Below are 25,205 nucleotides of genomic sequence, written 5' to 3'. Positions count from 1 at the left end.
AGCAGCCCACTTCGGAACCCAAAGCATTGTACTTACTTTTGCTTATTAGCAAGAGGAAGGAGGGATGTCAGAGGTCACTTTGGGCTTCTTTGATTTTATCTCTTATTTCTGCCTAGCCAACATTTTCACGTAAGTACATGTCATATGCGTTCCAGAATTATGCCTCTTGACAGTCCCATAGGACCTGTAACTCAGTACATGTCCCCTTAGAGTCTAAAAATATGGACTGAGGAAATGTTTAGGTGTGCTGCCTGGACAGCACATGTACATTATGAATATTCAGCTACGCTTGCTCGGGGAAACAGGAATCATTCAGATGGGTAGGTGATTTGGGGCCATTCCACACACTGAGCTGATACCGAGGTGACTGGTCTAATCCCGGGCAGTCCTGACTCCCGTGCTGCTGCCCTGAAGGGCAAGCATTGTGTCTAAAGATAAGGTGTATTATCTGATGTCAGTCTCTAACAACACAAGCCAACTACTTCCTCTGGAGTCCCCAGAAAAAGCAGTCATCTGTAGAATAGACCGTCTCCTTAGTAGCTTGCAAGGGTGATTTTTGATGATGGTGATTTTTAAACTAATTAATTAATTTTGAAATTCCAGTGTAATTAGCATACAGTGTTATGTGGATTTCAGGTATACAATATAGTGATTCGGTAATTCTATACACCAGTCATTGCTCTTCAGGATAAGTGTACGTTTTAATCCCCATCACGTATTTCACCCTCCCCTCACCTGCCTCCCCTCAGGAGCCCATCTGTTTGTTCTTTGTCCTTAAGAGTCTGTTTCTTGGTTTGTCTCCTTTCTTGTTTGTTTGTTTCATTTCTTAAATTCCACGTAATGAGTGAAATCGTACGGTATTTGTGATTCTCGGACTTATTTCACTTAGTATAATACTCTCTAGATCCATTCATGTTCTTGCAAACGGCAAGATTTCATTCTTTTTATGGCTGTTATATTCCACTATAAATATCTGTATTTTTAGACTGTAGTGGTTTTTTTTAACCTTACCTGGTGACTTTTGAACCTAACCTTCAGGTAAGGATCAACTTTATTGTCTTAGAATTATCTTGAAAACTCATTCTTTTCATCAGAAACTACTTCCTGTCAGTGATGTGCCAGGTACTGGTACAAAAATCTGGCTGCCGTGGACACAGCTAAACTGTAGTAGATTCCAAGTGTTTATTGCATCCTGGAAGACTCGCACAAGCTTACTTGTATCCATAAAACATCAGACCGTGACAAGGTTGCATACAGCCTCGGTCATCCGCTTAGAATGTGGTAAAGAGAGATCTTGAACCTCCCTACAAAATGGTCTTAATCTGCTGAATTATTCTCATTTTTCACAATGAAAACTCCAAGTACAGATAGATTAGGTGGCTTGTCAGATGTTGTGTGAAATATATTATAGCTGTAGTCTAAAATGGATAATAAGCATCAAAATTCAGGCTAGTGGATGCCTCTAAGGACAAAGAGAGTTTTACGATTAATGAAAACTACAGAAGGCAATTCAACTATATAGATAATATTTCTTAAGCGGAATTTTGGATTCATGAGTATTCACTGGCTTATTTCTTTATACCTTTTATGTGTCATAAATATTGCACAAAAGTTTTCAAAGATGAACCCAGAAGGGGGGGATGGGAACAGATCATGATGGATCTGGGAATGCACATCAGGGTTTCAGAATCCCTAAAATATTTAAGGCCCCTTTTCCTGTAAATATGGATGTCAGAAATGGTTCAGAGGCGCCTGGGTGGCTCAGTTGGTTAAGCGTCTGACTTCACCTCAGGTCATGATCTCACGCTTTGTGGGTTCGAGCCCCGTGTCAGGTTGTGTTCTCACAGCCAGCTCAGATCCTGGAGCCTGTTTCAGATTCTGTATCTCCCTCTCTCTCTGACCCTTCCCTCCTCTCTCTCTCTCTCTCTCTCTCAGAAATAAATAAAACATTTTTAAAAAATAAAAAATTTAAAAAAAAGAAATGGTTCAGATTCAGGACTCTTATATTTCCAGTGTGATGATTTTGTGAATGACATATTTTTAAAATTATTTCACTTATTCCTAGTTTAAAATGATTATCCAATGTTCTTGGTCCCAAAAATGGATTTTTCAAATCGTTCCACGCACTAAGCCCTGGATCTTCTACGGAAAGCATCACAACTGTGGTTTCCCTGGGGAAAATGGAAGAAAATCACAGGGGGAAAATCACAGGCACAGGGGCTGATGAAGAGTTTTCAGGCTGAAGACTCACTGGGCCTGGCAGGCAATACATGCTTGGAGTGGCCCCCACTGACTTAGCCTCTGGTTTGACCTGATGGCCATTGCCCTTTGGGACATGAGCTTAGAGAGACACTCGATCGGGTATGTCTTTCTAGCAGGGAAATTGGCCTGGGACTAGTAGAACTACAATTTGAAGTCAAAATTGTCTTTGTTAATTCTCTCTCTCTCACACTTTTTTTTTTTTTTTAAAATTTTAACTGCAGCGAAGGGAGCAATCTGACCCCAGCACATCATTACCCAGACTTCAGATTTAAGACATATGCTCCACTAGCATTCCGATACTTCAGAGAACTTTTTGGTATCAAGCCTGATGATTACTTGGTAAGAACCTGGAATTTTCCTTCCTTCTTCCAAAACGTGCGATATAAACATTTGTCTCATAGCAACAGTGGCAGGTGGTGCGTGGCTCTTATTTTATAAAGCTCTGGAGCATAGTAAAAGGTCCAAGTTTTTATAATGATGGTAAATTTAGCTCCAGGAAATGTGATTTGACTCTGCAGCATTTACTGATAGCTGCAAAATCTGCTATGGTAATTGATATGTAAATAACTGTGGTGTTGGTTGCTACTTCAGATGATTATTCTAACAGATATATTATCATTAGTTCTAAATACTCCTGTGTATTTTGCTGATTACATTCTACTTGAAAGCCTTCCTGTTTTAATTGCCTTATTTATACCATTCATCTCAAACCTGACTTGGCCCGCAACCATATTCGCCTTGACCTACAATTTGAACAGCATTTTTTTTAATAGTTTATTCTCAAGTTGGTTTCCATATAACACCCAAGTGCTCATCCCCACAAGTGCCCTCCTCCATGTGCATCACCCCCTTCCCCTCCCCCCTACCCTCATCAGCCCTGTTTGTTCTCAGCATTCAAGAGTCTCTCTCCCCCACGGTCCTCTGTTAAGTTCCTCCTAATCCTCCTATACGTGCAAACGTATGGTATCTGTCCTTCTCTGCCTGACTTATTTCGCTCAGCATAACACCCTCAAGATGTGGTTTATCTATACAATGGAATACTACATGGCAGTGGATGGACAGCATTTTTAAGATACTAGATAGGCTTGCTCTCAACATCTTTTGATGCAAGCTCTTTTTAAACGCATTTTTATTTGGTGCAAGGGCGTATTTTATCCTTAGACTTGTCGTTTCTCTCCATCATCTTCCTGGCACGCAGCAGGTATAACACTACAGCCTTTTTGTGATGTCGTCTGCTCTGACCTCAGAGCTTTACCTAATTCCTGTTCGAGGAATCAGGAACTTCCTTTTTGTTTCAAGAGGAAAATGGTTTATTTCATAATTTGATCACTGTTAACACCCTGGGGCTCTTCACAATTGGTTTTCAAGAAGCCGTAGGAAGGATGCCATCAAATATTTATTGTTCATCCTATTCTGAATGTTCTTAATAAGACTTGAGCCAGATCCCGGAATAAAGTTTTGCGGAGGAAGTATAGCACCATTTATCACTTGGAACAGAGACTATTGAAACTGCATCTTATAATTTGGGTAAGATGTACATTTTAAAATTGAAAGCTCATTCTGTTCTGTGCTGATGAAAATCTGCGCATGACCCGCTTGTTTTTTTCTTAGGTTTTTATTTTAACTCCAGTAAGTAAACGTATAGCGCTACATTAGTTCTAGTGTACACTGTAGTGACTCAGCACTTGCGTACTTCACCTGCTGTCAGCATGGCAGGTGCACTCCTTAACCCCAATCACCTGTCTCACCACCCCCCACCCTCCCGTCGGATATGACCCTCTTCTTCAGTTGAGCCTTAAGAAACTTATATGATTTCTGCCTAATAAGATGAGATTGGCTCTTCAAGGCACATGAACAAGTATTCACAGAGCAGCGGGAAATGAATAGAAAGTCCCTGGGCAAGTCGGCTGCCCTTAAAGGTGCCCATCGGGGTAGCTTTCTTCCTTGCCACGCCCCTTTAACTGTGATGTCAGGTGTGTCTACCCAGCACTGACCAACCTGCCCCCTATCCCCCAGCTACTTCAGTGCACAAACCCACGCGTGTGGGGGAATGGGGATGGGCGGGTGGGTGTGGATATGTACTATAGAAGCTTCTTCCGTTTCTGACCATTCTGTAATAATTGAGTGTCACCATCATTCAGGAAACGTGTTGATGGGACTCTGGGGGGTCTTGATACTGTTTTATTAAAGACAAGGTTGTCCTCTCATCTGCTGCCACACATTAGAAATCAGTGGGTTCTCCTTCTGAATTTCCTTGAGCTTCTGCTCACCAAGGAGATGCCATATACTTGGATTTCATAGCTCAGATCCAGTCATTGTGACGAAATGGCTGCCTGTCTCACCTTTACCCATAGGTCTTTCTCGGGCCCTCCTGTGGCCATTGAGCAACAGACTGGGAAGCCAGTGTTTGCACTCACTCTGTCTCACAAAATTGCTTTCTTGGGGGAGGGCCTTTTCCTGATCTTCAGGGCCCACGGCTTACAGAGTTTCCTAGCAAGGCTTTAAGCTGGCAAAGTTACTTTCATCATGGGGTTAGCGTGTTTACAGAGGAGCCCAGGAGACGAAGCTGATGGCTTCACAGAGCAAGTCTTCCTTCATGTAGCTGGCAAAAGGTAAATTAATCAATCATCAGATATTTTGAACACTTACTGTGGCAAAAATACTTTACAACCGGATAGAGGGAAATTCGAAAATTAGAAGTCATGACATTCAGGGAACTTAGAATCCAACTGCCAAGATGATTTGTTTGTGCGGGAGAACTATCAACTCTACCAGACAGTAGATAAAACGACTACAGGGCAATAGGAGATACTCTAGGATTTCAGAGGAGGGAGGGGTCTCTCTCTGTTGCATCGAGGATTAGGAGGGCTTCTTATGGGTGTGAAATGGTTTAGCTGTGACTTAAATTTGGAAGGGATTTGAGTAGGAGGAAAAGAAGGGAAGCATACTCAGGGGAGGGGAGGGGAGGGGAGGGGAGGTGCTGTTCGGACTGTGAGATCAGAGATGCAAATGCATTAAATGTTTAGAGGCACTTTGGGTGGAAGACCAAGATGGCAGGAGGAAATGGTTTGGATCGGCAAGTGAGAAAGATGAGGCCAGATTGTTCAAACATTTGGTTTTTTTTAATTACAGGAAATTGGTGGAATTTAAAGGGTTGACCACATATGTGATGATGTTGAACAGTAGTGTTTTTGGTGGGATGATGATATGTATTGTGGTTCTCTTTCAAAAGAGGAGGCTTTGTCTTTTAGAGACGAATGCCGGAGTTTCTATGGATGAGATGATTTGATATCTGGGATTTGCTTGGAGAGATTGAGGGGAGCAGGCAGAGGAGTGATTGGGGTGTAGTAGAAACAAGATTGGCCATGAGTTGATAATTGCAGAAGCTGGAAGAGAAGCATATGGATGTTCATTACACAATTCTCTTTACTTTTACATAGGTTTGAAATTTTCCATGATGGAAAGTTGGGGGAGGGGCGGGGAGAAAAAGATAGGAATAGGCAGGTAAGAATGCTTTTCTTTGATTCCATTTTTACAGCTCCCTTATCAACACAATTCAGTAACTGGGACCTACCGGAAACAGAAAAAGGGCACTGGCCCTCTAGCTAAACATGGCTGCCTGGTCCCCAATTGTTGTGGCCATCTACCTGCCCAGCACTAGGGATACCCCCCAGCCCAGAACTAGTAGCTCACCTCCAAACCGCTTAATCTGAAAACCCCAGCCAGTGATCTGAAGTGTGGTAGATGAGGAGGGAGCTCCCCAAAATTAGGTGTAACCGTCAGACTTTTTAGCTCAACCATTCATTGTAGATGAGCAGTCTAAAGCTGGGCTCACTGGGGCACCTGGGTGGCTCAGTCGGTTGAACGTCTGACTTCAGCTCAGGTCATGACCTCACGGTTCGTGGGTTTGAGCCCTGCGTCGGGCTCTGTGCTGACAGCTAGCTCAGAGCCTGGAGCCTGTTTCAGATTCTGTATCTCTCTCTCTCTCTGACCCTCCCCTGCTCATGCTTGCTCGCACGCTCTCTCTCTCTCTCTCAGAAATAAATAAAACAAAAAAAAAATTTTTTAAAGAAAAAAATAAATAAAGCTGGGGTCACTGAAAGAGGTGCTGAAGGTTCTCCACGTTGGTAGGTGCAGAGCCCAGACCAGAACAGGGATTCCCCCAGTCCTCCCCTGTGCTCTTTCCCCTTCACTGGCTGCCTCTCAGCCCACTGGGTCTCAGACTTCTCATTTTATGTGACCACAGTGTGAGATTCCCTCGGCCATGAAACCATGAGCTGTGATTACCCATTCGGAAGCAGAGTCAAACAGCTCTAATGAAGCATTTTTTGGAAGACATAAGCCCAAATAAAGTACAGGAAAATCATAAAAGACCTCCCTTTAAAAAAAAAAAAAAAAAGGGTGAAGAAAAAGAGGACACCACACAAATCCCAGAGTATATCTTGGTGTGTGTCAAGCTGGGGCTAGTTGAACCCAAATTTGTGAAGACAGACTGATCTAAAGGGGAGAGAAGGTAACATTATAGAGCAATCAGTAACTCGACAGCTGGGCTTAGTAATGATCTCCCTGATATGTGTGCATTTCTGCTTAGTCCTGTGCTCTTGCCTCTGAATTTTAGCCTGAATTATTCTGTTTACGTTCCCAGTACCATTAGGATCCACCATCTGCATGCCAATTACACTTTTCATGTTGGGACCTGCATAATTTGGATTGTGAGACGGCGTACCGAGGATGCTTGTGCACACACAGCACACATATGGCAGCCTGCCTGTGCCTCCTTCCTTATTTGTTCCAAAATAAATGCCTCTCAAGGGAAGGCCAAGGGCCCCAGAGCATTTTTCCCCATCTCTGCTTTGGCAACAAGACTTGGGTTTGATTTGCTTCTTCCCCAGGTGCCTGAGTGTTCCAAAATCCAGGGTTGATGTATATGATGTCTTTCCAGACTCACCAGCACCAATAAGAGCAGGGTGAATATTTAACACCATCAAGGGGAAGAAATGGCCGGGAAACTTATCTCCAGCACCCTGCACAAGTTTACGTTGTTAATTTGCCTTGGCAGGGCCCACCTGGATTGTGCTTTGTGGCCTTTGCAGCGGGAATAGCGGGAGGCCCTGCAGGAAATAGAAGGGAAAGAATGAACACATTGGAACAGCTTGCACAGAAGAGAGAGCGTGCAAGAAGGTGTATAAAACGCAGGGTGCACGTGGGGCCTTTTGATCAAGGCTAATTAAAACGTTGCCATCCCTCCTCTTGATTTACTCCTAAGCAGCAACATTGTAGGGAATGTTGCTTAGCGCAGGGCATGGTGACCAAGTTGTAGGGTGAGAAACCCCAGGATTATCCATGAGATCAGTAGGATTCCTGGTTGATATCCAAAGGCCAGTTTACTACACACCAGTGATCTACCAGTAGTGACCCACCAGCAAGTTATTAACAAATGTCAAAGCAGTTTATTTTTCTGTGCATATTAATTTATAAATTACCTAATAAAGGCATATTTGACAAGTAACCAATGAAATACTTCCTCTGTAATGTTACTGCTTAGAAAAGAATCTGAGGCTTTAATTAGAAGCAGATGATTAGGTCTGAATCCAGTTTTCTCTAGACAGCTCTTCCTGAATCACCCCCTAATTTCTCTATTTGCAGCCTCTCATTTCTGCGTTCTGTGTTGTTGTTTGACTTCCACAACATTAACTCCTATCCATAAGAAGGTTCTGTGCCAGGAATTCAAAGCCCGTAAAACAAAGAATCAGAATTCCTCAAGGGAGTCCGAGGGTCTGCCTTCACTGTTTAGAAGAGCTTCGGGTCCACACCATTATTTTCCAGTGTTTCAAATACATGCTGATACAAGAGACCCAGTTTCCTTCTTGACTCACCAACAGCGTCCTAGTGTATCTTTGGGTGGCCCTCTGGTCACTGGAGCTCAGCCCTCAGTACGTCCTGAGGCACTGCCAGCGTCTCCTCACCTAGGATGTGTGGACTCACTCTCCTATGTGTGGTCACGCGATAAGAAATAGAACCGGCATTAAAATCCTTAGGGGCATCTGGGTGGCTCAGTCTGTTAAGCATCTGACTTCAGCTCGGGTCATGATGTCGCGGGTCGTGGGTTCGAGCCCCGCATCGGGCTCTGTGCTGACAGTTCAGGGCCTGGAGCCTCCTGTGGATTCTGTGTCTTCCTCTCTCTCTCAAAAATAAACAAACATTAAAAAAAAAAAAAGAAAAGAAAAAAACAGGAACGGCAGTAATTAAGTGGTCACTCTTTGCCAGGGGTTTTGAAAGCCTCCCCTTTGAAGACCTTTAGCTACTTTCTTGTAGACGTTATTATCTTCATTCTAGAGATGAGGTTCCTTGCACTTCAGGATGCAAGTAAGGTACTTACTCCAGGTCACCTAAGTGCTCCCTGGCAGAGCCATGATTTGAAAAAAGGTGATTCCAAGTCCCATGCTTTTCCCACTAATCAGCTTTCCATGCGGATCGCACACTCACGGCAGGAAAGGACCCTTTGCTTCCACTGGGCTTTTATGATATCCTCTGTGCAGTCATAGGGCTTTTTTGGTTTTCCTTCCTCATTTCTAAGTCATTCATAATGACTGAGGCTGTAAGTCTGTTCAGCAAGAAAGCCTCAAGAAGCAAGCCTGGGGGCGCCTGGGTGACTCAGTCCGCAAAGCATCCGACTCTTGATTTCGGTTCAGGTCATGATCTCATGGTCATGAGATCAAGCTCCTCATCAGGGACTCTACGCTGACAGCACACAGCCTGCTTGGGATTCACTCTCCCTCCCCCTCCCCTCTCCCCCTCCCCCACCTGCTTATGCTCTCCCTCTCTCAAAATAAATAAGCCAGCATTAAAAAGAGAAAGCAAGCCTGGAGGAAAGAGAAGTGGAAGATGGAAGGCAGCACACAGTTATTTCTTTCTTAGAGGATTTTCTTTCCCTCACCCATGTGCTGCCAAAGCGAGATAATTTAAAGTCAGCAGCTAGAACTGCCTTTTAATTGTTTTTCTCGTGGTTTTTCCCTCCCTCCTCCTCCTCCTCCTCCCCTCCTTTCAGACTCTTCTGTGACGGGGACTTAAATATTCAGAAACCCAGATAAAAAGCTCTGGGCGATGTTTCGGATGCCTCCATCCTCAGGCTACAGTTGTTTAAACCCCTGCCTTTCCACAGCTCTCGTCCCACGCACTGGGTCTTGACCCTCTTCTCTGCCCTCCGTGTTTCTCTGAGTCAGGAATGGGGATCCTCAGTTAATAAACAGTGAGCTCCATAACCAAACGTTGACTTCTCTTCTGGGTTTTGTTGTTTTTGGGGGGTTTTTTTGTGTTGTTTTTTTTTTTTTTTTTTTTTTGAGGTTTTTGGTGAGATCGACAGCCCTTTACCTTATCGGTGAAGTTCAGCCCTTTGCCTGCCAAAAATTCATTTCGTGCCTGCTGTGTGCAAAGGCACCGATCCTGCACCGTGTCACAGCATAGGGTGCAAGTAGTTGGTGCCCTCGCAGGGTTCTGCGGCCAGATGGGGTCTCAGAATCATGAACAGGCATTTGGGGTGGTGGTCACTCCGTGATGAGGACTGGAGATGCAGTGCCCAGGAAGCAGATGGTCTAGACTCCCGGAACCGGGAAGAGGGTTCCAGAGTCAGGGCTGTCCAGCAGACACTGCATGCAAGGTCACGTAGCCGCTCCCTCGCTGTGCACCCTGCATCTTCCTTTTGTCAGCCTACAGTGGCATATCGGCAGAGCAGAGTGGCCGGTCGTCAGACTTTGCAACGGCTTTCAGCTCCCTTCGGGAGAAGGTCCCAGTGCTCGCAGTGGCCCGTGCCGCCCTATGCGGTCAGGCCCACCTACCTGCCTTCTGGCTCCTCTCACTCTGCTCCGGCCACCGGCCCCCTGGCTGTGCCTTGAGCTCGCCAGGTTTGCGTTTGAACCTCCCCTCTTCCTGACCCGCCCTTCCCCCAGACAGCCAGGCCTCTGCTCAAAGGCCACCTTCCCAGTGAGGCTTTGGTGACCCACCCTGCTTAAAGTTTATTGCAACCCAGTCCTCAATCCTTGCCGGGACTCTGCCCACTTTCCCTGCCTCATCTTTCTCCGCAGCGCTTATCACATTCTGATGTATAAGTTTTTTACTTGGCTCCCGCCTGTTTTCTCCTCCTGGGCTCTCAGCTTCATGAGGGCCTGGGACATGACAGATGCTCAACAGAAGTTTTCTCAGTGTTAAATGAACACATGAATGAGTAGCAGTCAACCCGGTGAAGGTAGAATAGAGGTTGTTGGGGGTAAAGGAAAACGCAGAATTCTAGTAGTTGAGAGTCACTGTCACATTTGAGAATATGGGAAGTAGCTCTTTGTGGCTAAAGCTGGATTTTAAGGAGGAAAGTGATGGAAGAGCAGGTTGGAGGGCCCGGTGGGGCCATTCATGGCCGTGAAGCTGTTAAGGGATTTGGATGTTCTCATCTCTCCAGACATCGGAAACCATTGAAAGATGTGATGGCATGGAAGACCTTGGTCAGATTGGCATTTTAGAAAGATCTCCGGTTTCCTGGTGGGAAATGCAGCCGAGAAATGGAGAGTGGATAGTTGAGGCAAGGTGGAGTCTCCCATAGTAATCAAGGCATGACATAAAACCACTGAACTTGGGATTTGAGCAAAAGCAATGGCAGGAAGCAGGCAGATATCATCACTAGTCTGGATATGAAAGGTGAGGAAATGGGGGCATCAGGGATGATGCCTAGGTTTCTGGTTTGGGAACAGAGTAATGTTTCTGTTCCCTGAGGGAAAAGATAGAGGTTGGAAGGATGCACATGATGTAGAGTTGCCATGTATGGTCGGGTAGGGTGTGCACTGCCCAAAAACACCTGGCTAAGCTAAAGGAGCTAAGGCTGGAATCCAGCCTTTCTTTTACTCATCAACCTTGTATCTGACCTAGAGCTACATCTGCCAGAAGAAAGAGGCACCTCTTTCTAGTTACTACAGAAGCATCATAGGGGCTGACCATAACCCTGGTATGAATTTGATTTTGAACTTGTTACAGGTGAAGTGCTTGTGGTGTAGCCAAATAGAAATATCTATTAAAAAGTTAGGGGTACAGGTGTAGAGCCTCATGAAGAGATCTGGGCTGGAGCTAAAGGTGTTCCGAGTCATCTCCTTGTTGAAACCATGTGTGGATGATATCTTCTGGGAAAGCAAACAGTGAGAAGAGAATAGGTGTTAGTGTTCAAGTGACAAATACACAGTGTGAGTAATAACCGTCAGCCGTTATTTTAGGGGCACTTGCTGAAAACAAAGCACCTTAGACAACAGTACTGTTTACATTGGCTCATTGGAAAGCTGTGATGATTCAGGATTCTGCCCTATGACGCTGGGGGTGGGAAGACATTTCTCTTTGTCGTTGAATTATTAGATAAGTGGATCAATTAAATTTTTAGAAACCTCACAGAGCCCTCTTAGTATACATAGAGCCCTCCTTTGAAAGCTCCCGGAAGAGAGCTTCCTGTTTCAGAAAGGTCAAGATGCATAGTCCTCTGATTTGCCTCCTGGGAAGCATCGTGTACACTGAATATGTTTTTAATCGTTTATTTATTCACTCTTGTAGTTTTCCATCTGCAGCGAGCCTCTGATAGAGCTGTCCAACCCGGGGGCCAGTGGGTCCTTGTTTTTCGTGACCAGTGATGATGAGTTTATCATCAAAACCGTGCAGCATAAAGAAGCTGAATTCCTTCAGAAGCTACTGCCAGGCTATTACATGGTAAGAAACCATCCATAATTAAAATTCATACTTGAACTATATTTTCCACAACGGTTTTTTTCCCCTATGCTTTTTAAAAATGTTTTACCTAGTTTTCTTTACCTTTTATTTATTTTTGAAAAAATTTATTTTGAGACACAAGCATGAGCAGAGGAGGGGCAGAGAGAGAGAATCCCAAGCAGGCTCCACGCTGCCAGCACAGAGCTCAATACGGGGCTCGATCTCACGAAACCACGAGATCATGACCTGAGCCTAGACCAAGAGTTGGACCCTTAATCAACTGAGTCACCCAGGCGCCTCTTTTCCTGTGCTTTTTCATAGTGACCTTGTGCCGTGTTTCTTTCCCTTTGGTGAGCTCTGCTGAGCATTTGGATTCTACTGTGACAGTAATTGGATAGATTTTACCAAGTGAAGGAGACTTGTTAGTAGAGCATCTTAATCCACAGTCCTGGGTTCAAATCCCGGCTCAGCCATCAGCTAGCAGTATGACCACGAGTAAGCAACATAAGCTCTGAGCTTTAGTCTCCTCAGTCTTTAAAAGCTGGAAAATACGTGTCTTTGACACTTGTGCGAAAGGAAGGGTGCAGGATAAAAGAAGCAGTGCGTTACAAGGCTCTTGGCACCCAGTACCTAGTAGTAATATGAAAGCTTATCGTTCACTGAGCACTAAGCTGTCTGTGAAACACAGCTGTAAAAATAACTGTGTAATTTCAGAATCTGCTGGAGACATTAAATGCTGTAAATGATAGGGATCAAAAATCTAAATAAAAATCTTAGTGGACAGCAAGCACAGATTTTAAAAGGTTTGATCCTGGGGCGCCTTGGTGGCCCATTCGGTTAAGCATCTGACTTCGGCTGAGCTCATGGTCTTGCTGCTTGTGGGTTCGAGCCCCGCGTCAGGCTCTGTGCTGACAGCTCAGAGGCTGGAGCCTGCTTCGGATTCTCTGTCTCCCTCTCTCCGCCCCTGTCTCGTGCTCGCACTCTCTTTCTCTCTCTCTCAAAAATAAACAAACATGAAAAAATTTTTTTTAAAGGTTTGATCCTAAACAGAATGGAAATCTTTTTGGAGCATATTCTCTATCTACTTAATATTAGAGAAAACAGAAGATCCAGAAAAGCTAGAAAAATGCAACCAACTCTCATTCTTTTTCCAGAGATACATATTACTAACACTTGGTGTATGTCCTTCCTGATGTATTCTATTCATATACGCATTTTTAAATAACATAAAATTGGGATCGAACTGACATTGCACTTTACTAACCTGCTATGTGAGTGAGTGTTGAACTTCTGTAGTTCTAAGCTTGGATACACTAGCCTCTTGTTCTAGAACTGCATTGTCCAAAATGTTTGTCATTAGTCAGATGCAGCTATTAATTTGAAATTCATTAAAACTAAATGAAATTTTAAAATTTAGCCAAACAAGTGATTTATCCCAATCCTAGTTGTAAGCTAGTATGACAAGTACACCCAGTTAACAAGAAAAAATGTGAACATCATCGATGATCCAAATAAATGCTGAGTAGAAATGAAGGCATTCGGAATTCAGCATCTTTTCTTAATTAAAATTCTCTAGGGGCACCTGGGTGGCTTAGTCAGTTAAGCGTCCGACTTCGGCTCAGGTCACGATCTCACAGTTAGAGGGTTCGAGCCCCGCGTCGGGCTCTGTGCTGACTGCCAGCTCAGAGCCTGGAGCCTGCTTCAGATTCTGTGTCTCCCTCTCTCTCTGCCCCTCCCCTGCTCATGCTCTCTCTCTCTCTCTCTCTCTCTCTCTCTCAGAAACAAAAACGTTTTAAAAAAATTAAAATTCTTTCAATTGGGAGGGAAGTTTTTAACATAAATAAATAAGTGAACACACACATACTGTGCACTTATCCGTCTCCAGGAGTTCACCTAATACCTATGGAGAAGGACACCAGCCCTTTCATTGGAAATAATAGGAAACGGTACGGATGCCCTCCTTTAGGGGACCTTTCTGGTACATTTGTGAGAATTTCTAGCAATAACTTTTTGTGTACAAAAAGAAATAGAAAAGCATAAACACCATTCTCTGTAAACAACACAGTTAAAAGGAGCAAAACTTCAAGACAATCAGCCAGCAGTTTCTAGAGGTAATGAGAGCCCAGATTTGCAGGATATAAGACACATCTACACACTCCATTATGTTCCATTATAGGGATCATACAGACTAGGAAAATTGAAGGGAAAAAATGAGATCCTGTTTATGATGACAGGAACGTGTAATGGCCAGTATTAGAAGAATAAAGATACAAATAAATGAAGGCGTATTACAATTCTGACAGGGAAGTCAAATTATAGTAAGAACTATAGTGTGTAAACAACAACTCCTCCAGAAAATTTTTTAAGTTAGTTTGTTTATTTTGAGAGAGAGCGAGCATGAGCAGGGGAGGGGCAGAGAGAGAGGGAAGGAGAGAGAGAGAGAGTGAGAAAATCTCAAGTAGGCTCCACACTGTCAGCACAGACCCTGACTCAGGGCTCAAGCTCATGAACTGTGAGATCATGACCTGAGCCGAGATCAAGAGTCCAATGCTTAACCGGCTGAGCCACCCAGGTGCATCCCTCTGAAAAGAATTTTTGTAATAGGAACTCTAAAATGCTTGCATCTGTAAAAACAAATATATAAGATCAATATGAAAAACTATAAATTGTTATTGAGGGACAAAAAAAACTTCTAAAATAAGGAGACATGCATCGTTCCTGAGCCCAGCGTGAGGATTTCAGTTCTCCCTGATCAGTTTATAAATCCAGTCTAATTCCACTTGTTAGGGCTTCTTTGAGAAAACACCAAGTGTCAGATGACCCCATTGCTACAGATTAGCCCGGGGACTCCAGGGCCCCTGGAATGGGAGACAACGGTGGCTTCTGTGGGGGCCGAGGACAAGGAGTGGATCTTGATGATGAAGCTGGGCCGCCTGGTCAAGGACGTGAAGGTCACGTCCTGGAGGAGACCTGTCTCTTCTCCCTGCTCATCATNTTCCCTGAACTGATTCATTTGAAAGTGAAAACAAAACAAACAAAAGAAAGTGTAAACAAATACCATTTTAAGAGCATTTAAAAAAATAAACAGTGGAAGGGGAAGGTTGTAAGAATAGACAAAATATTTTTGATAAATAATTAAAATGGTGAACCCGCCGGAACATATACCAAAAAAAAACTATAAATCTATACGAGTATTAAAGATGTGGAATTAGTACAGTTCTAGACAAATTGATCAATCAATTCAGACAATTCCTATTTTCAGATCTTTCACACACACACAATCATTCCACGTGGAGTAAAAACCAAACGTAAATTACCAAAACTGTTAAAAATTTGGGATAGAAGAAATTTATAACCTTGGGTTATAATATCTACGTAACAAGTATACATATGTATGTGTATATGTGTGTGTTTATCTATATATACCAGATACAAAATTAATGTAACCACCTAGAATATGTCTGGAATGATAGAAAGTTGGGACAGTACTTAAAAGTTGGGAATTGGGAAGGGATACAGTTGTGCTATTTCGAAGGGGCACATGGACCCGAATCTATACAGCAGCACTCTCAACGATAACCAATGTATGGAAAGAGCCCAAATGTCCATTGATGGATGAATGGATAAAGAAGATGTGTGTATTTATACATACGTGTGTGTGTGTGTGTGTGTATTATATATATGTACAATGGAGTATTACTCGGTATGATGTGTACGTACATCAATATGTATATATTGGTGGATGAATGGATAAAGGAGATGTGTGTATATATATATGTATATGTATATGGTATGTGTGTATATATGTACATATATATATATGTACAATGGAGTATTACTCAGCAATCAAAAAAGGATGAAATCTTGCCATTTGCAACTATATAGATGGAACTAGAGGGTAATATGCTAAGCAAAATTAGAGAAAGACAAATAGCACATGACTTCACTCATATGAGGACTTTAAGATACAAAATAGATGAACATAAGGGAAGGGAAGCAAAAATAATGTAAGAACAGGGAGCGAGACAAACATAAGAGACTCTTAAATACAGAGAACAAACAGGAGGTTACTGGAGGGGGTGTGGGAGTGGGGGGGGCTGCACGGGGAAGGGACATTAAGGAATCTACTCCTGAAATCACTGTTGCTCTGTATGCTAACTAACTGGAATATAAATTTTAAAAAAGAAGTTGATAAAGGAAAAAGTTGGGAATTGGGAGGGTGCCTGGGTGGCTCATCACTGAGTATCCGACTTTGGCTCAGGTCATGATCTCACAGTTCTTGGGTTCTAGCCCCGTGTCCGGCTCTGTGCTGACAGCTCACAGCTTAAAGCCAGCTTCAGATTCTGCCTCACTCTCTCTCTGCCCCTTCCCTGCTCACACTCTGTGTCTCTGTCTCTCAAAAATAAACATTAAAAAAATGTTTTTTTAAAGTTGGGAATTGGGAGAGGGATCAGGGGTAGTAGGGAAACTTTTCATGACAAAAATGCCCTCCAGCAAACTTCTTAATTTCCCACCTACTTTTAAAGTGAAACCTTAAATATAGGCATGTATATTTTAATAGTAGAAAAGACAACATTACTGGAAGAAAATATTTGCCTTATAGAGTATAGGAAAATGATATATATTCAGAATACATGTAGAAACTCCAACAGTAACTAAAAACTACAGAAAAATGGGCAAATGATATGAACACAGAATTCTCTTTGAAATGGCCAGAAATACATTTAAAACATTACATTTCTCTAATAATCCTTGGTATTCCCGTTTTTCAGAAAGCAGGTTTCTGTTTTTTACTGACTGTGCTTACAGAGCTTTTAAGGCTTGATATTCTGCAGCCCTGATAAAGAGTGATGAGAGATAGGTGATCTCACAAAGTATGATTGTGAATTGGTCTGCCCATGTTGGAAGACACTTTTTCAGGAGCTATTAAAATTTTAAATGCTCGTCTCTTAGACCCCAGCAATAAATTTTCTTTTTAGCTCCCTTAGAGCATAGTCACTCATGGCTCTAATCCATTCTTGCCTGTTTTTAGCTGGATCTCATTAGGGATTCTGTTTTCATTTCAGCCACTTTTGAAACCATGGGTTTGGAATGATAAAGTTACTGTCCCGGTGAGCCAACTTAAGAACCAGGTCAGAAATAGCAATATTTTAGTAATGGCCTTTACATTTTTTTAATGTTTGCTTATTTTTGAGAGACAGAGCATGAGCATGAGAGACGCAGAGAGAGAGAGGGAGACACAGAATCTGAAGCAGGCTCCAGACTCTGAGCTGTCAGCACAGAGCCCAGCTCAGGCCTTGAACCCATGAACTGCAAGATCGTGACCTGAGCCGAAGTCGGAGGCTTAACCAACTGAGCCATCCTTAGTAATGGCCATTAATAAAGCTAATCACATTCCATTTTTTATTGTCATACTAGATGAAAGCATGTATTTAATGGAGCATTATTTTGTGAAAATAGGAGACTTGAAACATTTTTTCCCCTTTTTCTCTTTTTAGAATTTAAACCAGAATCCGAGGACTCTTTTGCCAAAATTTTATGGACTGTATTGCATGCAATCAGGGGGCATTAACATCAGAATCGTGGTAATGAACAACGTCTTACCGCGCTCCATGAGAATGCACTTCACGTATGACCTGAAAGGATCCACTTACAAACGAAGGGCTTCCCGAAAAGAGAGAGAGAAATCCAACCCCACATTCAAGGACTTGGATTTCCTGCAAGACATGCACGAAGGGTTGTATTTTGAGACCGAAACTTACAACGCGCTCATGAAAACACTTCAGAGAGACTGCCGGGTAAGGAAGTACCCCTGCTGGGATTGCCCTTGGACAGGCGTCTGTGGTCATGTCACCTTGATAAGAAATGTCCAGAACGGACATGTGGAGTCCCTTTGTTAACAATCTCAGGGCCCATCCATGCTTCCTTGATGTTGAATGAGGTGGTGGATGATAAGGGAATTGTCTAGGAGGGTCCATGGATGTTAGTAAAAAGCTAAGTCAGCTTTCTTTGATAAAATTAAACAAGGATTATTTTTTCTTTGCATCCTCCCCTGTGGTTAAAACTGGAGGGAAAAGGAATTAGGAGCAGTGCAGTGATTAACAAGAAAAGCCATAAACAAACATTGGCACAGGTAACATTCCAACCAGGGAGAGGAGTTTAGAGAATTGATCAGCAGATGCCTGGATACTGAATGTGGGTGCATTACACTTGCTGACATTATTTAGGACGATCATGAATTAGTCTCAACACTTAGGGCAAAGATCATAACATGTAAACTTAGCCAAAGGGACTCTGAAAAGTAAGGAGGAATTCATAGCCCCTCAGCCTGCAGTTCTTAGGAACAAAATGACAAAAGACCCCAAATCTGGGAGAGAATTTTCCCGATAGGGTGAATTTACAGAAAGTAGGTAAAAGTTCCCTTGGAGAAAAAGATGAAAATCGAACTCTGATGGCTTCTGAAGAATGATGATCATCTGACAAACACATTCTCAGAGAGAGTGTTTGTGCCCTGGGTGAACTTGGGAAAACCATCTGGGTTGAAGCTGCGTAGGGCAGAGCGGAGGCGGCCAGGGCTTTCTCTAGGAGCGGATAGGCTTCTGGGAAGCCTATGGGGTGTGTCTTCCAGACTTTGGCTTTCTGGACTTCATGTGGGCCTGGACAGCTGACCTGCATTGGTGCGGGGAGACGAATCCTTGGGAGACAAATCCTTGCAGAGAAACACAGTTCTTCTATCTTCTATTTATGGGTCTTTTCTTTCTGCATGTTAAGATGTGTATGATAATGTGCAAAGGTGCATCACTGAATGGATTGTTTGATAGCAATGTTACTCCACAGCTCCTATTTTTTTTTAAACATGTATTTATTGTTGAGAAACAGAGAGACAGAGCATGAGCAGGGGAGGGGCAGAGAGAGGGGGAGTCACAGAATCCAAAGCAGGCTCCAGGCTCTGAGCTGTCAGCACAGAGCCTGATGCGGGGCTCGAACCCATGAGGGGTGCAATCATGACCTGAGCCGAAGTCAACGCTCAACCGACTGAGCCACCCAGGCGCCCCTCCACAGCTCCTATTCTTAATGCCTAGTTTGCCAGGCTAGCCTAGGATTTTTTAATGTATGTTGCATTTAATTTTCTCAGCTTCCATTTGACGTTTGTGACCATTGTCAGTCCCCTTTTTGCTGGTGAATCATCAGCCCCTTCAGGAGGTAAAGACACCTGCCCGGCATCACTTAGCAAGTCACGGGCAGAGCCCATATCTCTTTGGGTACAAAGCGTGTGCTCTTCACAATTGAAACATAAAGCTTCCCTATAAGGAATTTTTTTTTTTTAATTATCTTTTCACAAGTCGAAGGAACTAAGCCAACCAACAACAACAACAAAAAATGTCCAGCTGAGCTATTCAGATATCTGGGTGGATATGAATGATTCATGGTTTTCTTTAAAAAAGAAAAAACAACACACACACACATTTGAGTAGAAGCCTTTTCCTGTGCTCTCTCGGCCCTTTCAGGATGTGGGTGAAATGTGACTCTCATTCCCCAGAGTTTAGTACAAGCCTCTCCAATTTTAGATTTGCTTTCTCTTTGTGTGCCTGTGTGCTTCTTGCCTCTTGAATATGGAAAGCCATTTTTTCCTGTGTGTCTTCTAAACCACAGGTTCCTATGCCGGAGGGAAAAAAATGGGAAAAGTCAAATGTAAAAGAGCCATTGCATCAGATTTGCCTGTTTATTAGTGTTTCCTAGGCCCAGGACTCACAGGACTGTGTCAAACGTGTCGCTTCATCAGGAATGAGACCCTGGAGACTGGCTTTTTTATTTTTTGTTTTTGGCAGATGTGTTGTTTAAAGGAAGGTCAGTGCAGAGGTCCTAAAGCTAACTCCCTCTCATCCGCCTGCTTTGATCTTGACTCAGACTATGAAACTTCTCTAAATGATACCCAACGTTTATCTCCAAAAGGGCTTTTCTCATGGTGCCGTGGGAGCCTTTAAATGCCTTGCTGTGAGGGAGCCTGGGTCCCTTCCATGATCCGCCTTGACCTTGACCAAGAGCTTTGTGATCTGGAGTCAGCACCTGGTTCCCTGAAGCAGAGCTGCTTGGAGCAGCTCAGGCTCAGTTCCAGAATGGTGGGTCTCCACGGTTAATAGTCCTGGGCCTCTTTGCAAAACTGACGAAAGCCGTCAGCTTTCTCCCCAGAAGAATGCCCCTCCGCTCCCCAGTTCCTGAATCCCCGGGAACCCATGACCCCCCGCCCTCCCCACAGGCTGAGTCCCCATGCCAGAGCCAGGCAGCGACCCCTCTCTCTCTCTCTCTCTCTCATGTCAGGCCCTCGGAATGCCAGTACCCAGGATGGCCAGAACGGGATGTGTGGCCCGCTTGTCTGGGAGCGTCTCTTGGCGTCTCAGGTCCCTCACTGCGTAGAGCGGAGCTTCAGTGCAGGCCGCGGGGCCATGGAGACCCAGGAGAGATGCGGGGTCACCCCTGGGGCTGGCGCCAGGGCCACAGTGTGAACCTCTGCGGTTCAGCCTCCTCTGTCTCAGCGACGCGGTAGCGCTAAGACTGGACGCACTCCAGTCGGGGGACAGCCTTGCTCTGTCAGCAGCCCGGCTGTGGGACACGCACCCCCGGACGTGCCCGGCAGGCCTGCTCTCTGCCAGCGCGACGTGACGGCCCCCGTTTCTAGTCAGCAGTCGGATGTCGTAGTTGAGCGCGATGAGGGTCTTCGAAGGCTTCGTGCACATGGGAGTGGGTGACGTCCTGGCGGGGTTTGGCCCCAGAGTCCCCCAGGCCGGCAGCGCGGTGGAGGCATGTTTCCAGCAAGAGAGAACAGTAGAAAAGAGGCGTGAGGGGGCAGGACGTGTCCCCGAGCCACAGCTCTTGGGCGCTGAGGCGGGAAATACGAAGGGGGAGCATGTGAGGCAGGACGGAAGAGCAGCCGGGAGCCCAGGTAACGTCCAAGGCCCTTTCTGGTGGTGCCAGGGTCCTCTAAGGGCTCACAGTGGCCAATCCGAAAATCGCAGGCCTTTGGACCCCAGCCTGTCTGTCGTTCCCAGGCAGAGATGGGAAGCCTTGTGAGCTCGTGCTGACCAGGTGCTTCCTGCCCATTCCACGTCTTTCACTGTGTGGCTTAACATCTCACCCCAGGATCCCACTCCCCTGCGTGATCGCCGGCCAGAAGACCCCCACGTGGTGCATCCACCCCGCGTGGCCTGGGTCCCTTGTGCCCTGCCCCCCAAGGTCACCTTCCCCAATTCCCAGTCTGAGCTGCTGCTGGTCTCTTGGGCTGGAAACGGCCTGGGGTGCCTCGTCCCACAGTGAGCTGTTCTCTCCCCGCCTCACTAGCTTCCGCAGCCTGAGCTTGGGCCCTCGTCTGTAAGGCTGGCCTGGCCCCTGGGACGGTCCGTCCCTGGCCAGCTCCCCTGCCCAGCACATGGGCCCCTCGGAACTCTCCTAGAAAATAATCTACAGGGCGCCTGAGTGACTGACTCAGCCGGTTAAGCGTCCAACTTCGACTCAGGTCATGATCTCATGGTTTGTGGGTTCGAGCCCTGCGTCGGGCTCTGTGCGGACAGCCAGCTCAGAGCCTGGAGCCTGTTTCGGATTCTGTGTCTCCCTCGCTCTCACCCTCCCCTGCTTACACTGTCTCTCTCTCTCTCAGAAATAAATAAAAACATTTAAAAATTAAAAAAAAAAAAAAGGAAGAAAACTGAATGTATGTACTTCATCTGTCCGTCCCACTGAGCTTACTTCCTGTATGATTCAGACAAAGATTCTTCCCCAAAGTGCGGGGCGTCCCAATCCTGGGTCCTCCCCAGTGTCCATGTTGCTGTTCCTTAGTGGCAGTGTCTGGGGGAAATGGGCATGTGAGTAATGATGTCTCCTTTCTGGAAGCATGTCCTCTCCCTGGGCCTCACCCTCTGCCTGCTGTGACAGCACTCTGCACCCATAAGCGACCTTGACCCAGGACCCAAGTCGTGACAGCAGAGTACTGTCAGGCCAGCATAGGTCACTTGCTATCAAAAATAGTAAGTAGGATTTATTCCAACCACCCCCATGTTGGAATAGGCTGAGAGGCCATTCTTTCTCCGGACTCAGTAAGTCACCATGTCCCATCCAGTCTGCCTTTTTTTTTTTTTTTTTTTTTAACATTTATTCATTTTTTGAGAGAGAGGGAGACACAGTACGAGCAGAGGAAGGAAGGACAGAGAGAGAGGAAGACACAGAATCCCAAGCAGGCCCCAGGCTCTGAGCTCTCAGCACAGAGCCCAGCACGGGGCTCGAACTCACAAACCATGAGGTCATGACCTGAGCTGAAGTTGGCCAATTAACCGACGGAGCTACCCACGCACACCCCGCCCCTCCAGGCTGCCTCCTAAGTGACTCTGGGATCTGCCCCCTCCTCACTTACTGCACAGCCAGGACCTTCGTTGAGACACTGAGGGTTCATTACTGGGAGTTTTGCAGCAGCCGCCTTACTCCTTTTCAGGGTCACTGCCTTCCCCCACGTCCAAGTGCTGCTGCCAAAGTGATCGCCAGACCACCTGCCCGTGCGGCAAAGCCCTCTCTTCCCAGCGTGGGCCGTTAACAGCCTTCCCGCCCTGGCCCCTTCCACCCCCTTCTTCAGCTCCCTTTTCCACCTTCTCTCAGCTGGATCCAGAGACCCTTCCTTCCCCAGCCATTCCCGTCTCCTGGACACATTCTGTGAAGGTTCTGGCCTTTTCCTGCGTGCTGGGCTGTTCTTCCCCGCTTCCCTTCACCGAGCCTTCCCCTGTCCCCTCAGGACCACCGGCATCACTTCCTCTGAGACCCCCCTGCCGTGGGTTTACCTCTTCTGTGGGCTTTCACGCACTGTATTATTTATTCACGTGCAAGTCCGTGAGCTTGAGAATCAAACCTTCATCGCCCTCTGTGTCTACATTGCCCGGTGCTTTGTAAATGTTTTTTGAGATAGTATTTGAACAAAGGGATATGCACACAGTAAACTATGTGATGACAGAGACACATTTAGGTCATGCCTCCAAGAAAAAGCTGTCTGGTGACTTCTGTGTATCTAGCTACTTTTCGAGTTCTGCCTGTTGAGGAAGGAGTATCCACTTTCACTGATGTGTCTGCCACGTGGTCATTGAGAATGTAATATAGTAAAGCAGATGATCTCCGTTTTGAGTCACAGTCAAGGCACTTAGTGTCCCTGTGTTAAGCCATTTGTGTAACAAAAGTGTACTTATCTTTCAGTTGTTTTTTCAAAGAAGCAGTATTGGCGGAGTCATTAGACTTGAATTCATACTGGCCCCGGTCTCCTTTAGGTGTATATATATTACCTGCCCAGCTAGACTGTAAATGTGTTAAAGACCAAACTCATTCCTTATACTTCGCTGCAGGTGCATTACCAGGCTTATTGTATATACTCAGTACATGTTACAAGATTATGTAAAAAACTCTTCTGAATTGAAATTTATGTGTTCATTTTGGAAGAATAATTAGGAACTATTTTTATATTCATTTTTAATTTACTATAATTATTTCTTCTCTGACATAGCTTCTCTTTGAAAAATCTAGAGTCCCATATCATTTAATTAGCTTGATAAATTACTACCTCCTACAATATTTATCGGTAACTCTGACATCGTTGCACAGTATATTAGCGAGAACTTGTGTTTATAATCCAAATATTTCTTATTCCTTCAAGTGGGAGGCCCATCAGGCACAGGCTTGGTAATTAATGACCTAAATGACTTACTTTACATTTATTATCATTTTTTGTTGTGCGGCAAAGTTATTAATTTTTAAATAGTGTGGAACCAATTTTCTTTTTTCACTCAAGTGTCTGTCACCATAAATATTAATAGGTTTTCAGAATTTAATGAAACCAGTCTTAAGAATACTGAGCCTTTATGATGTGCAGAGTGGGATCCATCTAACTACGTGTGGCTCTAAACTTGTAATTCAGAGTCTTCCTGGCTCTGGGCATGTTTGCAGGGGTTACCAAGTTGCTTATTTTCTAATGAATTTAGCATTACGGCTAGTGCTTAGCCCTCAGCTCTTATTTTGTTCAGCATTAACTTTTTTCACTTAGTGTAGCCCGTTTTTTTCTTTCTTTTTCATATTGGTTGCCTTCCCAGTTACCATTATAAAGAGGAAAAAATGCTGGAGTGCGTGGGGTGCTTTAGTTGGTTGTGCATCCGACTTCGGCTCAGGTCATGATCCACCATTCATGAGTTCGAGCCCTGCATCGGTCTCTGTGCTGACAGCTCAGAGCCTGGATCCTGCCTCGGATTCTGTGCCTCCCTCTCTCTGCCCCTCCCCTGCTCATACTCTGTGACTCTCTCTCTCTCTCAAAAATAAACAAACATTAAAAAATTTTTTTAATAAAAACATGTTGAAATAAAGAGGAAAAATGCGTATTCCTCTTATATATATAAGCAGGAATATATAAGAAGATTAAAAGGAATATATATATGGTCCTATATAAAGACCATTATTTCTTTTAGGTACAGGAATATCACCAACTCCCCATCTCTGTACCATATCTTGAAAGATGACTTGCCAAAAAAAGGCATAAATAAATTCACTGTCTTTTAAATTATGTTTTACAAACACTCTAATCCCATGATGTATTTGATTTGCTCCATTGTTTTAGATTATGAGTTTTGTTCTCTGCATTATTATTATTTTGATACCATTGGAATATAAACACAAAGCAAAGTCAGCGTTGGTGAGCAAATAGATATAACCACCTCCTAGAATCAAAAGATTGCTTGAGCTGGAAAGAATCATAAAGGTCCCTGGGAAATAGTAGAATAGTGTCTTCCATGCTCTAGTCTGAGAGAAAATAATTTTGGACCTAGACGTCTGTGCTTAGCCAAGCCAGATTTCCTTGTGAGAATAAAGACATTATCACATTCTCAAGGACTTGAAAAAGGTTTCTCCTTATAAACCCTCTTCTACAAAAATTTTTATTTTGAGATAATTGTACATTCTCACATAGTTGGAAAAAAATAAAACCGAGATCTCATACACTCCACACCTGATTTCCCCAGCGGTAACATCTTGTATGATCTTAGTGAACCATCAGAACCAGGAAATTCACATTGGTACTCTCCGCTGCCTTTTTTCAGATTTTACTAGTTTTATATGCACTCCTTTGTGGATCTGTGTGTGGGTATGTGTATATGTGGTTTTATGCAGTTCCGGGCATATATAGATTGACTTAACGGCCA

General features: G+C 44.4%; 1 protein-coding gene across 4 annotated transcripts in view; it reads left to right on the top strand.

Annotated features, from left to right (window-relative positions):
- PIP5K1B (phosphatidylinositol-4-phosphate 5-kinase type 1 beta) overlaps positions 1-25,205 on the top strand; it is a 307,134-nt gene that overhangs the window by 170,897 nt on the left and 111,032 nt on the right. For all 4 annotated transcript variants that reach the window (XM_077759415.1, XM_077759417.1, XM_077759416.1 and 1 more), the window contains 3 exons: positions 2,484-2,601; positions 11,842-11,994; positions 17,493-17,792. In XM_077759415.1, the coding sequence (XP_077615541.1) occupies positions 2,484-2,601; positions 11,842-11,994; positions 17,493-17,792 (571 nt within the window). The remainder of the gene's footprint in view (positions 1-2,483; positions 2,602-11,841; positions 11,995-17,492; positions 17,793-25,205) is intronic.

This window comes from Crocuta crocuta, unplaced genomic scaffold, assembly GCF_008692635.1.
Source record: "Crocuta crocuta isolate KB4526 unplaced genomic scaffold, BGI_CrCroc_1.0 scaffold41, whole genome shotgun sequence".
Taxonomy (NCBI): Eukaryota; Metazoa; Chordata; class Mammalia; order Carnivora; family Hyaenidae; genus Crocuta; species Crocuta crocuta.
This window is presented reverse-complemented; position numbering and strand designations above follow the sequence as displayed.